We start from the raw sequence: 15281 nt of genomic DNA on the forward strand, positions 1-15281 counted from the left end.
CTTGCAGATTCGTGCATTCACCTCATCTGTCACACTACAATCAGAACTAATACAACTTCCAAGACACGTAAAACGCTCCACAACTTCCAATGCCTCTCCCTGGATCGTAAGTGGCGTGTTCAGTGACTGCACGTCCACAAGCATGACCTTACACTTTGTGGGTGCAAAGTGCATACCAAAGGACTTTGGTCAGTTCATCCAAGAATACTCGCGCCTTCTCCGCCTCTTCGAACATGAGAACGATGTCGTCTGCATACTCCAGACGACAGGCTATTTGAACACCAGGGTTTTGGAGATCCTGCAGCGTTCGTCTCATTATTTCATCGACCACAAAGTTAAAAAGGAATGGAGAGAGTGGGCTTCCCTGACTGACACCGCTTTGTGTACGGAAGCTTTTGGAGAGCTCTCCGTACTCTCTCCCACGTCAATCAATCTGAGAATACAAAGAACGTATTATGTACTCGATTTTTCAGCATCAATTGGCTTCACTGACAGGACGAAACCTCGGTTAAAAGAACAATGTAAACGTGAATGTGGCCACGGCATTTCTGTTGGGTCTGCTTGAGTTTTCCAGTCACCTGGCAGTACCTGAACAATCCTATGCCCAGTAGGTGGCTGCTGACTACATCCACCTCGTTGTCCGCCCCATGGTGTGTCAAAACAGAGTTGAGCAAGACATTCCGACAAGGCAAAAAAGAATCACCTATATTGATCACTAGAAAGCATTTGTCTCTTCAACAGGTTCGTTCAAACAAAGTCGTTCAAAGCAAAACCGGGTCAGATCGATCGATTTATAATGTCCGTAGATGATGAGCTCTGAGACGGCACGTCCGATGGCGATGGCATGTTGTGCTCCGTGTCCGCTAGATCCGTTGCAAAAGAACATATTCACATAGAACGGATGGTGACCGATGATCAAGTTCTGGTCAACTGTGTTGTAGTCACAAATAGCCGTCCACGCGGAAGTGACCTGACGGAAAGGCAAGGGAAGGAGACGGAAATGAAGATTAGTTTAGACAACCTCTCAACACACTTACCTCCGAAGGGTGACTACGCTCCCGAAGAGTTCATGAATGCCTTCTCCACCAGGCGCGACTTAGCGTGCGATTATCTCGAAGAAGAGACCACCAGATGAAAGGGGTAGCGGGGTAGCCGTTGGCGAATTACTGTACGAAAAAGTAGCTAATATGATGTCGTAGTGGACGGATGTGAGACTGACCGTAATTCAAAGAAACATTGCGATCCTCAAGTTGAAAAGTGGAGTCGATTTTGCTCCAGTAAATAGGGTTTTGGAAGCGCGATAAATGAGGGGACGTTTTATTCCTCAGTTTATTACAGTGCGCAACTAAGGGTTTGAGGTATGACCTTTTATGCATAAATGATAGCTCAGCGGAATTACCGGCATCTCAACTGCTCCTGTCCGGGTTGTGTGACCTGGTAGCAACTCGGCCCTCATGCTTCCATCGGATAGTACCGCTCAGCTGTAACACCCGGTGCCTAGCTGCCATGCTACCCGAAGGAAGCATGAGGGCTGGGATACTGCCAGGTTGCCCAAGCCTACACAGGGGAAGTCGAGGGGCAGAGGTCGGGTTGAACCACGGACCTTCTGGTCAGTAAATTCGCGCTCTAACCCATTGAGCCATCTCGCCCCTTGGATAGTACGGTAGTAACTGGATACCCAAAAGGATGTGAGATCTGAATGACACCCGCCACGTGGATGGCTGCATTCACGCCAATGGGTGTACTTGACGACAGCATAGGTCGGAATTGGCCGTTCGTCTACACATACTCGTAGCTCACAGCACTGAGCGAATGTGCATGGCGATAGGGTATTGGATTTTGTGGACGCTATAAGTAGAAACAAGAGCTTGAAGACTGGAACATTGGTGGTTGGCCAGTTAGCTGTTGATCCATTCAACGAGCTCGGCAATTAGCTAGCAGGAAAAGCTAATTTCCAGGCGCGGTCAACAGATCAACCAGCAAATGAACGCACCCAATCTACAACGATTCCGGCACATTCCTGATGATTGAAACAGCCTGTCGATACCCCCTTTCGGGCCCTAGTCTAAGGTCCCCCCTAACAACCTCACATGGTCCTTTAAAAAGGGGCGATGTCATCTGTGGTACTCAGCTCTCCGTTTCTCATCGCCTTGAATTGTAGCTACCGTCGGTCTCCTGTATACTGAGCAAAGCCTTCCTTTGGGCGTTCAAGGTGCCTCAGTTACACTGACTCCTGTACATCTACCTACCCGCCTGTCTAACACTATGTTCACTATACAAATTCCCGGAGTCCTGAAGCGTTTTCTCCAACCCGAACGATGCGAATTTGACCCAAATGATCCAAGTGGACGCGTGGATCATACATGCCCAACCTACGAAAAAGCCGGATCTATGTTAGACCCAGAAATGGGATTTAAACACGCCGTTCCTTGGCTACGTGGGAACAGGGGAGTAGACATAACGCTGAACAAGGCTCAGTTCGACATGAAAAACAAAAAAAATGTTGTTGAAAGGCTGCCATTAGAAAAGTGTACAGCAAATCGGTATCGGGACGACGTTTTTATCGCTGCATTACAGCGTTTGCTTGAACAGACGAATGACCGAGGAGCGACCGCAGTTCTAGGTGAACCTCGGCCGCATCAACCTGCAAAATCGGACGGCCGTTTGTAAATTTACCATCCCCAAGCACTGAAAGTCGCTTCCGACAGGAAATGTTTTCCCCCCAGCATTCTTGTCCTCAGTGTTCGACTCACGTTTTGCTTGTTATTTCCACTGTAATGAGTAGGACATATCCGGGTGAGCTCCGTTCACGTCGACTGTCAAAACACAGGAAAGAAACCGTGACTAAGGCGTAAGCTTCCTCTAAGAAACGACCGTTTCTAACACGATCGCGTGGCGGTACGCGCAATTTTCCGCCTCCTATTAGTCCTTCCAAAGTACTGCACTCACTTGTTACTCAAAACGAGTCATCAAAGCGAATGACAGCAAACGATGCATCGCCCAATCCGACGGCGGAGAAGGATACTTTCACACGAAGCTTCATCGATGTTCGAATGACCTATTTCTCCACAATTTAACAAAGTTCATCTTGTCCGAAAAAGCCAAGAGAGTCAGGCGTACTTTGAAGAGACATTAGCGCCTTGAGACTTGCGAGTGCTGCGCGCAGCCACTCAGCTGCACTGGAGAGAAAATGGCCACAAGGAGGTTCGTTGGATAGAGAAAGCGATGCATGGTACAACCGTCAAGCTGCATCGATTGGTTAGTGGTCACGATGACAGGTCAGGCTGGAGAGACAAGAGTCGTGACACCACAGTAAGACAGCACATTCGCCTCATCAATCAATAATTGTGCCCTCAAATCCGGTCAGAAGGTGAAAATGAAAGCATATATTTTGATGCGATGTGATCGACCAGCAGTGCACGGAGCAAAAGAGCGGATTTATGGACTATTTTGCCGACAAGCACTCTGCGAGGAAGCCTTGTTTAGCTAGAAGCAGCTTAATGGTTAAGAAGCGAACTTGGTGACTGGAAGGTCCGTGGTTCGAACCCAACCCCGACTGCGCCTGTTTGGGGCTGGAAAGCCTGACAGTACCTTAGCCCTCGTGCTTCCTTCTAGTGGGCATGCGCCGAAAGGGTGTCACAGCTGAACGCTCCCTCTACAAGCAATCACCACCAAAGCAATACTTCCAAGAAAGGAAGAATTTTGACAACCGCCAATGGAGCAAACAAGATTGCTTCCCCCTAACAAGAAATCGTGATCCCTGCAGCGGCTGGGAGGGGACCACGCGAGCGGTGCGTAACGCAAAATGAACCGAGTTTCACTCATTCAAGGCGATTGCTAATTTGCGGCTGAACATCTAGCTCACAACAGTTGCTTGCAGTGGGCTATACGGAAGTCTTGCCGAGTGCCTGGGAATTCACGTCCCTATTAAGGATGATGCGGGAAGGTCGAAACAGGGCTTATGGGTAATTACACTCATTTTCACGTGGGAGACTCACCTGGAACTCAGCCGAATCTTTTGCTTATGATGTTTTTAAGCAACTAAATGTGCTGCACTAGGCGGCCTCATGCTTCATTCGGCACGATCTTCGAGATACATTGTAATGTACTACTCATAAGGTCGCTGAAAACTAGGGGGCTGTGCCTGCCTGGTGAACCTCACAAAGGGGGAAACCTGCCGTGGACTATTGAAGAGTTTTCGGCAACCTTAGGAGTAGTGTATTGCGTCTATACAATGTTTACGGAATCGGATAGAGCAAATCGAGGGGTGGATACATTTTATGTATGGAAATGCCTTTGAACTTGGAATTCAGCTGACAACCAAAGTAATAAACAGATTCAGTGCTCTTCAATGATGTTTCTTGTTGACACGGATTACTAACTTGGCAATCTTTTATAAAGTGAAGTCTCATCTTAGATACAGTGAAACGAGCACGTTGGAACCAACACATTGTAGGGGCGATGCTGTAAAGGACAATTTGAAATCTACGGGTTCGAAATCGGGAGGCGCCAACGAAAGATTTTTTTGAGATACAATCAGAAGTTTCGACACATAGGTTGTGTACAGAGCCTCTCCGACTAACAGCACTATCATTCGAATACATATCCAAGGGTTAATCGATGATAGGTTGAGGGTGGTTTTCCGAGCTGCCATTTAGTCCAATCAGAACGATCGCTTCAAGGCCACGAAGCCCTATTGGTGACGGTTGAACCCAGCGGTCTGCGAAACACCTGACGAATGGAGGAGTCAGAAGCGGCTCCAGAAGAACTTCGGCTGCTGATTGGCTAGACGCTAGTCACGTGTTTAACCAGCTGATCCATGTCAACAGCACCTCAATTTCCAATGTTTAACTGGTGTTACATAGATAGCTTCATCGTACGGAAAACTGAGTGTCTGTGTCCGAACCCCACAAATGATAGGGAACATGCGTTGCACGCGCTAGTGCCACAAATAGGAGTCCATATCACAGAACGCTTCAGTTGTTCCCAGCACAACTTTCTCAAGGTCGTTTATCTTCTCGATTCCGATGTAGCTGACAAGTAGACTGATACATCATTGGGGACCACAGCCCAGCATTCTTGAAGTCTCACCATGCGAGCTAGTTTCGCCCAGTAACCCATCATAGTACTGGCCGGGTCCCCAGCCTTTTGCTCAGCCGACATTATTTTAAAAACGATTTCTGATCCAACGAGGAGAAAAGCCCGACGAACAGGCTATGGGTTATCCATATCCTTGGGATTAGACGATCCAATCCAGCAACAGAATGGATTGGTACACACAGAGTGGTGGGTAATGGACGGTGATACAAAAGTCCGCCGCTCGTTTTCAGAGATCAGAAGGCCAGAATCGGGAACTTGAGATTCACGCTAAATCTAGCGCTTAAACGGACAGGACTTCACCTGTAGCACCCTTTCAGTGCCTAACTGCCATGCTCCCAGAAGGAGGCACGGGATTGGGATTACTGCCAGGTTGCCCAAGCCTAGACAGGGGAAGTCGAGATGCAGAGGTCGGGTTCGAACCGCAGACCCTCCGATCAGTAAATTCGCGCTCTAACCACTGAGCTGTCTCGGACAGGAAGTGCTGGAACAAGAGTCGGGGGAGGGGAGAGTAGAATTACAGAAGGGCTTGCCACGTCCCCTCACGTTGTGTAGACTGCCTACGGACCCAACAAACTCATCGGTGATACGCGACTCGTAAAAAGATGAATTGAAGGACACAAGTTTCCCAAATGGTGGGCGTGGGAGCAACACGAGTGATATTGTCCTTTGGCGATCTCAAAAGTCCTGAGGTCAAACGTATATTTGGAGGTCACGAAATTTTCGGGTAGTTGGTGGGTTCACGTTTGCGTTTCGATGGTTGCCATGAGCCTATTCTGGTCTTTGACGCCGTAACCGAGGTAAAAATACCACTGGGCCAGAAATGAAAAATCTTGGGAAGTTATGCGCCGGAAGTTCCAGTGTTAGCGTAACGAAATCAACCAAATCGGCACAATAACGATTTCAAGTCAGAAAATCACACTTTTGCTAGTGATCAGTATTCGCACGATGGAATTGCGTTTTCGAAAGCTACGATGTGTCTCTGATGGATTAAAACGGACAGTCGATTGAGTTCAGACTTTTGAGTCCCGTAGGGAACGAGATGGATCGAATGGTTAGAGCGCGAATTTACTGACCGGAAGGTCCGTGGTTCGAACCCGACCTCTGCCTCTCGACTTCCCTGTCTAGGCTTGGGCAACCTGACAGTATCCCAGCCCTCGTGCAACCTTAGGGTGGCATGGCAGCTAGACCCCCATCTAGTTATCCCGAGGTCTCAGCGATGCTAGAAGAGCATTCCACCAGAGGTATGGTTACTTCAGTGGACGATAAAATCTGATGAGCTGCGAAAATATGAACGTAGATTACGATGGTTTTTGGTTTGAGCACATATGCAACAAAATGCAACATTTTGGCGTAAAAAAGTTTCATTCCACTCGCAAGGGTTTTGCAGCTAAGAGCATTGTGCGGCCAATGGACCCCCCAATTTTGCTTAGCGTCCGCAAACCGTCAAAAGTTGGGGCAGCCACAGTTCGCTGTGACCCCAACGTGAACGGTGCTCATGCAAAACGAACCGTTTATCACGGTCGCTTAGGAGACACTCTTCCCACAATGAGTTCATAACAACATTCGTCCTCAAACAGATGCACTCATCCCAGATGTGTGGCTGGAAGGACTCTGCTGAAGCATAGGCATAGTGATGACATCAAGTAACAGCTGCAAAAGATCAAGTTACTCACCTCTGCTGAAGCCAAGGATGGGATACGATGGCCGAGCTGTTTGCTCAGTTCACGTTTGAAGAAGGTGTAGTCCACGTCAAGTTTTTCAGCAGTTTCGGAAGTCTGACGAAATAGGATCAAGTGGAGAAAGGCAACAAGGTAGGTATGAACCAAAGTGAAATTGTACGCGAAAATGAGACCTTATGAGGAATGAATAAAAGCTCCAAAGTGCGAACTAGTGGTTCCCGCAGATCACTCGAGTACAGTGCTAAAGTGGGGAACTTAGCTCATCAAAGTTGGTTCAGCTGTAACACCCTTTCGGTGTCTAGTGGTCGCGTCATCCAAATGAAGCCCCCAAACAGAGATGCAAAAGTTTACGAAAACATGGGTTGGATGCCCCCTCTCTAAAGAGGTTAAAAATACAAATCCATTTACAGAGTACATCCAGAAACCACGGTCAGCACGGGATCAGAGAGCCATGCGGGGACCACCATCAGTCTTTTTTGTTCTTTTTAGCTCACAAACCATGCAGGAGATGCAGTGATAACAGCTTTTGTTTCCCGAGAATAAGAAGAGCAACGTGTTGGAGGCGACGGCCCAGTCAGTTAATCGACGTTGACAGAGAGCGAGATCTATGCGGTGAAGGGGCGCCATTGGCTGTGACAGCCGTAGCTATCGGGGTCACTAACCACTGGATTGTCTTGTCCCGCGGTCGGGGTGACGGCAGTTACCAGCGTGACTGAGCTGACCTGGCTAGTAAGGGCTTTCAGGCTTCTTTACTGACTCTGGATTGTCTTCGATACGGGGGTGGGTGAAAAGAGCTACTCTACGGGGCAAATGGTCCTCTGGCATAAGAAATAAATGGCCTAACCAGCATAACCGACGTAACATCAGCTTGATTGTTAAGAGTGGAGTGAACAATGCCAACTTTGTGGATCAGACACGAGGCCGCTGCTTGTGGAAGACCTTCGAAGATTCTGTGTTTGACCATCGGTGCCTCCGAGACATTGTGCGGGTTCAATGGGAACATCAGATTATTAATGCCGAGGTACTTCAGATGGTTTTCGGGAATGTTCCTTCTCCCTCGAAAGATCAGCTGGTCACACTCACAGGTTATGCTGGTTAGGCCAAGGGACTGCCAATAGATCAACGGACCGAAGAACAGGACTCTCTGTGAAGGCAAAGGAACAAAGGTCACGGAGAGGTCGAGTCTCAAGGCTAATCGGACATCTACCAATCGGAAGACAGGTCAACCAAAGAGCCAAAGGGAACACTCACCCAAACGACCAATGATCAGCCAAGGTCGACCTGGGTGAGAAGACCCTATATTAACACAACCACGCGGTGATGACGTCATCTAGACCGATGGCGAAATATTTGCGACCAAATAGCCCAGCTCAGTGAACAAACAGCAATACTCCCTTCAACTACATTAGTGGTTTGTCATTTAAAACTGGTTCGGCACGAGTATACTCAGAAAAAAGCTGGGACAAGCGCATCCTACAGTTTGCAGCTGAGGGCGGTTATCCTCAAGCCAAATTTACAGTCCGGTGGCGACAGTAACTTTTAGGCTGATAAAAACAGTAATATGAAATCCGCGATTAGCGAGTGCTTGTCTCGCCAGAGGGCTTGCAGGAGAGTTAAGTTTTCCCTTAGCGATCTCACAAACGACGGCAATAGGCACTTAACTGCCGTACAGCCTTGGAAAGAGGCCTTGGTAAAAACGGCAAATTGGGAGGAAGAGGGGAGCGTAGGAAATGACCATGAATAAGATGTCTACCCAGCTCTAAAGTAGACACATTTGAGTGTGATGTCGACGCACAAAGACAAGAAATGACGCACTGAAACCAACGTTGGTTAATCGCACACATTCATTCAGTGTGACAAAAGCAGTCACCCTCGTTTCGTTTTCAATCCAGGTCTGAATGGGACCTAATGTAGTCGTTAAACTGCATGTACTTCTCACCGTTCTCAATCCGTGCTTTCTCATTAGAGTTAATGAGATGACACACGCAAACTATTGATTGTGTTGGGTGGATAACAGAACGAGTGATCTAGTTCATGTGTGCGTGTGCGTGTGATCTTAGAGCTAGTTATGGGTGAGAACGTCAAAATCACTGTGTGCTACTCGCGTTGAAGCAAAAACCTCCAGAACATCAATATTCCAGTCAGATTACAATTCAATCGGTGATATTTGATGCCTGGGCCTCGAAACTTTTAAACTGTGATACACATCTTCGCTAGGGCCAGGTTACAAACCGTCGTTCTGGAAGGTTCGGCGTTTGGAAGGTGTAGCGACCCGACGCTTGACAGCGAACAAAGCGCGAGTGGAAACGGAGATGGAAAGCCACGGGGTGTTTCTGGTCCCAAACCTATCGGTATTGACTGCAGTACTGACCATGACAAAAAATAGCGTCCAGAGTACAACACAAACAAACTTTGTAAGTAGAGTAACAGCTGACTTTGTCGAGTGGTGGAACTTATTCGGATGACCAGGTTTGGCCAATCGGAAAGCATCAAACCAAAATGCTCTCCGGTTGGGACACTCGTCCAATGCATAGCTGACAAAGAACCCGTCGAAAGCACGAATGTTTCTCGAGCATAGAGCAGGGACGAAAAAGCCAAGGTAGGATTTGAACGACGACCGACCTCCGGGCCAGTTGTGGTTACACCTAAAGTTGGGGCACCATTTAACGCCCGCCTAGACGATAATGCAAGCTGAGGACTCTCGTCAGTTACCCACGAGAAAAAATCATTTTGTAGGTTCAGCACACAGTGACGACGAGGAGGTAAGCAAGGCGGGAAGAACCTCTTGGGAACCAGCGTCAAGATGGACAGATTGTTAAGCCAATGCTGGCTGAGCTCAAGATAGCTCAGTGGTTATGGTGCGAACACAAGGACTGTGAGGTCTGTGGTTCGAACCCAACCTCGACGGCTGCTCTGTGGGTTTGGACAACCTGGCATTATCCCAGCCACCGTCTCCCCTTCCGTCAGAATGGAAGCTAGGCATCGAAAGGGTGCTACAGCTGGGCGACTGAATGTATTCGTTATCCATCCTCGTTAACTATCAGCGTCTAGAGTGTCTGATTGGGTAACACGTCAAGTATAGTCAATCTAGTCTAACGGTGCCGTGAAATAGCTTAGCTCTGTTGGACGTTCTGCTCAGGAGAGACCCGGATAACGATATAACCCGCACCGACTACCGTAAAAAATATGCAGTAGTCTGATGAGCGGCACGAACACAGGCTGTTAAGGCGATAGCTATCCGAAGTGCTTCATATGAAGAAACTCAAAACAGGCCTGGCTGCAAACACCGGAAAGGAAGAAGCTTCACTGCATGTTAGGGAATCATATCTGCGAAATCACTAAGCAGGAACAAGAAGCCGTCCTGAAGAGCACTTTTTCGGCGGGGAATAGCCCAGTCTACCGTAGCTCTGAGACTTTCAGCTACCTCGAGAAGTCGAGCCTTTTGCAGCCCGTACCATCTAGTGACTGCAGTTGAGCCTATCTTGAAAGAAGGGACCACCTTCCCTTCCAAATAATAGGTGAACACATATAGCAAGATCAAGAAACGCGCGATGAGATAGAACTAATCTAACTGATGGTGGTGGTGTGAGAAGACCAAGGGAATTGACACACCGTAAATGAAACCAATCTACGCTAAAAGAACACTGTACAGTTGTTTCATCCTCATTGGGGATCATCACACGAAAATCCAGCAGTGAGATTCGAACCCGCGACCTCCCGGTCGTCGCTGGAGGTCACGGGTTCGAGACTTCCTGGGAGATGTGGACTGCTGGTGATTTCCAATAAGTACAGTGCTTCTTGGGTTTCCAGCGTGGATCGGCTTTATTTACAAGACGAAATTTCGGTTGAAAATCGTCTCATTGTCAATGAAGCATTCACTGGGGCAGCCGGTTCCCTGAGCCACTGACCACCGATTGTTTCTCTCGTCTGGATCGTTTACGTGTGCTGTGAATTAGTCTTTCGTGGGTGACTGACGAAGATAAAAAAGGTGCTAGAAACCCATCGAGGGGTCTTCTCATGGCCCTGAAAAAGTGGGTTAAGGGAGTTCGATATGAAACGAAACGCAGCACCTCCAGACGTTGCACAAAAACTACTCACCGACGACTGCTGAACAGAGTCCCACTGCGGATTATCCGAATAGACGATAAACTCGCCGGAAAGACCACGACGTTCCAGAAAAAGGCGCTTCGGATCAATTAGGAAGGGGGCATCGAGGCCGGGTTGCAGATTCTGAGGGTCAAGTTCGGAGTTTGGATCTGGCGACTGCCGGGGAGGGGAATGTCGACCCGGACGTACGACGTACACCGTAACCTAACGGGGGGGGGGAATAAGAGTATAAAGTAAGAACTAAACACTCGTTCATATGCTAAGCTATTCTCTACGCCCCCAAGGTATTGTAGCTGACCAGTTAAACAGACATTACGAGGGTTTATGTGGCTCCCGTCACCGGGCTTTCGGTCTGGTCATGTGGAATGATGGTGAATGGACACGTTAAACATAAATGCTTCTGCAATTATCTAAGAGTTGAGAGTATGGAAAACAAGACAGATTGGATTCAAGACACACCGATCCACCTTTGAGAGGGAAAAAGAGTAGTGGTTGAATGAGACTAAAACTTACCAGCCCAATTAGAACTGATATTGACAAACTGAGGATACGAATGGAACGGAAGGTCCAATAGCCAGCTGAAGTTGACAACGACGACCGGGTATGATTAGAAAGGTAACCTCTTCCACCTGACTGCTCTACACCAGTTGACGACGCATTTCCCACCTCTCAGCTGTGACACCCTTCCGGTGCCTAACTGCCATACTACCCGAAGGAAACACGAGGACTGGGATACTGCCAGGTTGCCTAAGTCTAGACAGGGGAAGTTGGGAGGCAGAGGTTGGGTTCGAACCACGGACCTTCCGGTCGGTAAATTCGCGCTCTAACCACTTGGGCCGTCTCGCCCCACACTATGAAAGAAACCGGATCACGTTCACCTAGACAAGGTAAGATAAACGGAATTTACCACGTCTATGCTGTTCAGGTACATCAAGGAAGTGACATGACAGGTGCCTCATGACCTTTAAATTTCTCATTTCTTGTTCCTCGTAGCAATCTGATGTTCTACTGTGCGCACACCGAACTGGTGCTTGTCTGTTCAACCTTTGATTCATTTGCAGTCGCATTGCGGTAGCGCGAATCTCGTTTCCACACGCCGTACGTTTTGCTCCCCAAATGTTACCTTCTATTGGTATACTGGGATCGGAAACCAGGGTTATCGATGCAGAATTTCCAAACGATGCAGTCTCAAGCGTCAGTAATGTCAGTATCTTATAATGCATCTCTACGAGTGGTACGTTTGAACAAATTTTCCTTCGAAACAATTGGCCTCATCCACTACACAATCGACCGGGCAACCGGCAGGAAAAAACGACAAAATAATCAAACGATGTCCCAATCTGAACGCTGCAGAATGAGTCGGTTGAATGCTTAGGAAAACTGACGACTGTGAGGGCACTGAAAGGCTCCCAGCGATGTACATCGCTGAACAAGTCCGACGCCATGGAAGACGGTACTTTAGCAAGCAGACGGCCAGGGCGGAATAGCTCCAATCCGCGCAGACGAACAGTCGGGTGCTACGTCCGCGGTATGTACCGGCGTCGGATCAGTAGTTGAGAGACAGTAGAGTATGAAGGGCAGATTTCGTTCCTGTGTTATTCTGTTCTGTCTGAATTCCAGAGCAGAACACAACCCGGAATTCTCAGACATCTGTTGCCGGTAATGTCACCGCCCTCTAGGTAATATCCACATAATTTGTTTCAGCAGTAAGTGCTGGGTTTGAACAAAGATCAATTCCAATGAAGCGGTCTTTTTTCCTCGCGTTATGCGCACGTGGCTGCCTCACGTGCTTTGGTCTCGCCATCTGTGTGTTTATAATTAAGTACCCACGAGGAACTTGGGACTTTCCTCCCTTGTTTCATTTAGTTGTGATCAGGTGTCATGTGCATTTACCGGAAACTATGGCGAAATATACTTTGGGCAAACCGTTCGGAAAGTATGATTGATCGCGTTGGGAAATCTCTGACTTTAGTCCAAATATGAACCTAGCGCCATGCAAATCAAACACGAAATATCCGCAACCATTGTGACTCTTGAATCCAATTTGACAGGTTGATATTTCCGCCCATTCGTTCACCTATCCCGTCTGTGCGTGTGTGTCTATCGATTTCCACCTGTTTTCCTCTATCATGGCATTTGCAATCGCTTAAGGATTGCCCCGACCAACACTGGGGTAGTCGCACAAGTGCATTCGTGTACCTGCGTTTCACCACACCTAAGTATACATCCTTGTTCGTGCTTGATCTGATCTGTCTGACATGAGCCGCCACGACACCAGTGTGGTCGCACCACAAGTCGGAACCGTGAGGGTGGTCGCGGAAATAGCGACCGCAACCGACGCGGCACTATGCCGTCCAGGCCATGACAGGCAGGCTTGCTGTTCCCTCACGAGCAAGGACAGCTGGATTGACGGGATATATTACTCACAAGGTTGCTGAAATCTCTTCGACAGTCCATGACTGATTCTCTTCTTGTCGAGGTGCGGTTACGTCAACTTTATGTGATACTTGAACCCGAATCGCGCGCAAGATCCGAGGGACGGCCACCTCCCTGCTTCTGCCACACTGAGCTGGACATGAAAAAAGCACTCTCTTCGGCAAATGATGGTTTGGTAGGCGGAACACACGGCCTAACCAAAGTATCAGCCATCCGGCCAACCATGGTACTTTTCGGCTCTCACGATTCTAATGGAAGATGGTAATTTTGGCGACTCAGCGTCTACCTGGAATCAAGGACGAACCAGTATTGGACATCCGCGTTCCTATGGCCAGCTGCGAGTATGACATGCTCCTGCACTTATATCGAGCAAAGACCAACGGATCTGAATGAGAATAACTGATCCAAACGAAAGAGCAGATAGACGATGTTCTATCACCGATTGCATACTGGCCTCAAATTCGTTTACCACGCAAATGTGTGGGATGAGGTGCGAGAATCATAGTCTGACTGGAACAGTGTAATCAGGCCGTACGGCTTGGGTTGTACGGAGAAGGTGGGACATCCGTTTTACCATTCAAGGCACCGTCCTCAGGGTCCTCTGAGGTAAGTTCACGGCTGCTAGCTGCATCAACAGGCACGAGGCTTATGTAGGAAAAACCGCGGAAAAATTCGAACGCCACATTAGTTGGCCAGGTGCGCTTTTGTCACCTATCATCAGAACAGTCCTAATCGCATTTCGCACCAATGAAACGATTAAAAAATCAGAAATCAAACCAAACCATATCCTAGGAGTCAGGCCACCCGAGATCGTGCAGGGGGTAACAACTCGACCCGCAAACCGAACGAGAGAATCATGGGGTATGTGGTCCACAGAGTGTTCAGTGCACACATCGTTCGCCATCGCGAAAACTCTACAAACCAAACTCAACGGGGTCATTCTGAAATCAACGGGGAGAACTGCACTGGAAACCAACACATGTAGTTGGTTGGTAAGCGGAAGTCCCGTGTTTGTTATTCCTAGATAGTCATTCGATCGTGATCGCTGATAGTTGCAAATAAGGCGATGAAATTCAATAGAACAGAGCATTAAATGGAGTGTAACGGTGATACTACTGACTGGGAGGCATGCGAGTAGTATGTTTTTTCGTAAATCCGCTTCGCGTTTCTTGAAAAATGAGATCTATTACGGAATTTGTGGAGTCTCTATGTAGCATTTGCTTACATTTGAGCAATAGTCAATAGATATCTAAGAAAGTTCAGGGAGACGCGTTCAAGGAGAAGATGGATAGTCAGTTTTCGTAAACAAGATGCATATGAGAGTTTTGCTTCCCTGTCCAATTGTCTTTAACTTTTCAGTTTCTAATGAATAACTCTGCAGAGAAGGCCTTCTTCCCTTCAAGGGTATAAAAAGTATAAATGAGGTTTTTTTAAAAGAATCGAAAGAAAACAGGCGAAAGCTCACCGTGGCTCAACTGGGAGTGGGACGGCTACTCCACCACTTGTTCGCATTTCAGCCAGTCGGGCGACATCAGCTGCCCATGGACCAGCGGCATTAACGACGATGTTGAATGTGATCGACGTCGTGGACCGGTCTGGAAGAGCAATCTGCGGAATACAACAAGACGAAACATACACATCGGTGTTCAATATCCTTGTTTGGAAGCTCAAAATTATGCCCTCTCGTAAATAGCTCATCTCAGTAACACGATACCAAGATCTCTACCCTGTATATTGGTGAACATCGAGAAACCCTTATACAGAGTACACGTCACTCGTTACAAAGTAAAAGGGAAGTAGTCCAGCCACTCGCTAGCCCACGGCCCGAGAATTGTATACAGTCGAAGCTACTGACGAAGAATGAGTAGTAAAGAAAAACAAACGGTTCACCACACCTCAGGTACTGCGTCCCAATCAGAGTAGCGAGATAGATTCCTGGGATGTCGATAGCTCGTAGTT

The 15281-nt window shown here is 48.0% G+C and overlaps 1 protein-coding gene across 1 annotated transcript; it reads right to left on the minus strand.

Moving 5' to 3' along the window:
• Window positions 1-665: 665 nt before the first annotated feature.
• Window positions 666-14539, minus strand: T265_05712 (hypothetical protein; the record flags this gene model as incomplete). The annotated part of the gene is given in 6 exon segments (XM_009170785.1): window positions 666-970; window positions 6774-6875; window positions 10878-11090; window positions 11531-11737; window positions 11751-11764; window positions 14443-14539. 6 exon segments carry the CDS (start codon window positions 14537-14539, stop codon window positions 716-718), a joined length of 888 nt encoding a protein of 295 aa, XP_009169049.1.
• Window positions 14540-15281: the final 742 nt, after the last annotated feature.

The sequence above is a fragment of the Opisthorchis viverrini genome (assembly GCF_000715545.1).
Source record: "Opisthorchis viverrini unplaced genomic scaffold opera_v5_113, whole genome shotgun sequence".
Taxonomy (NCBI): domain Eukaryota; kingdom Metazoa; phylum Platyhelminthes; class Trematoda; order Opisthorchiida; family Opisthorchiidae; genus Opisthorchis; species Opisthorchis viverrini.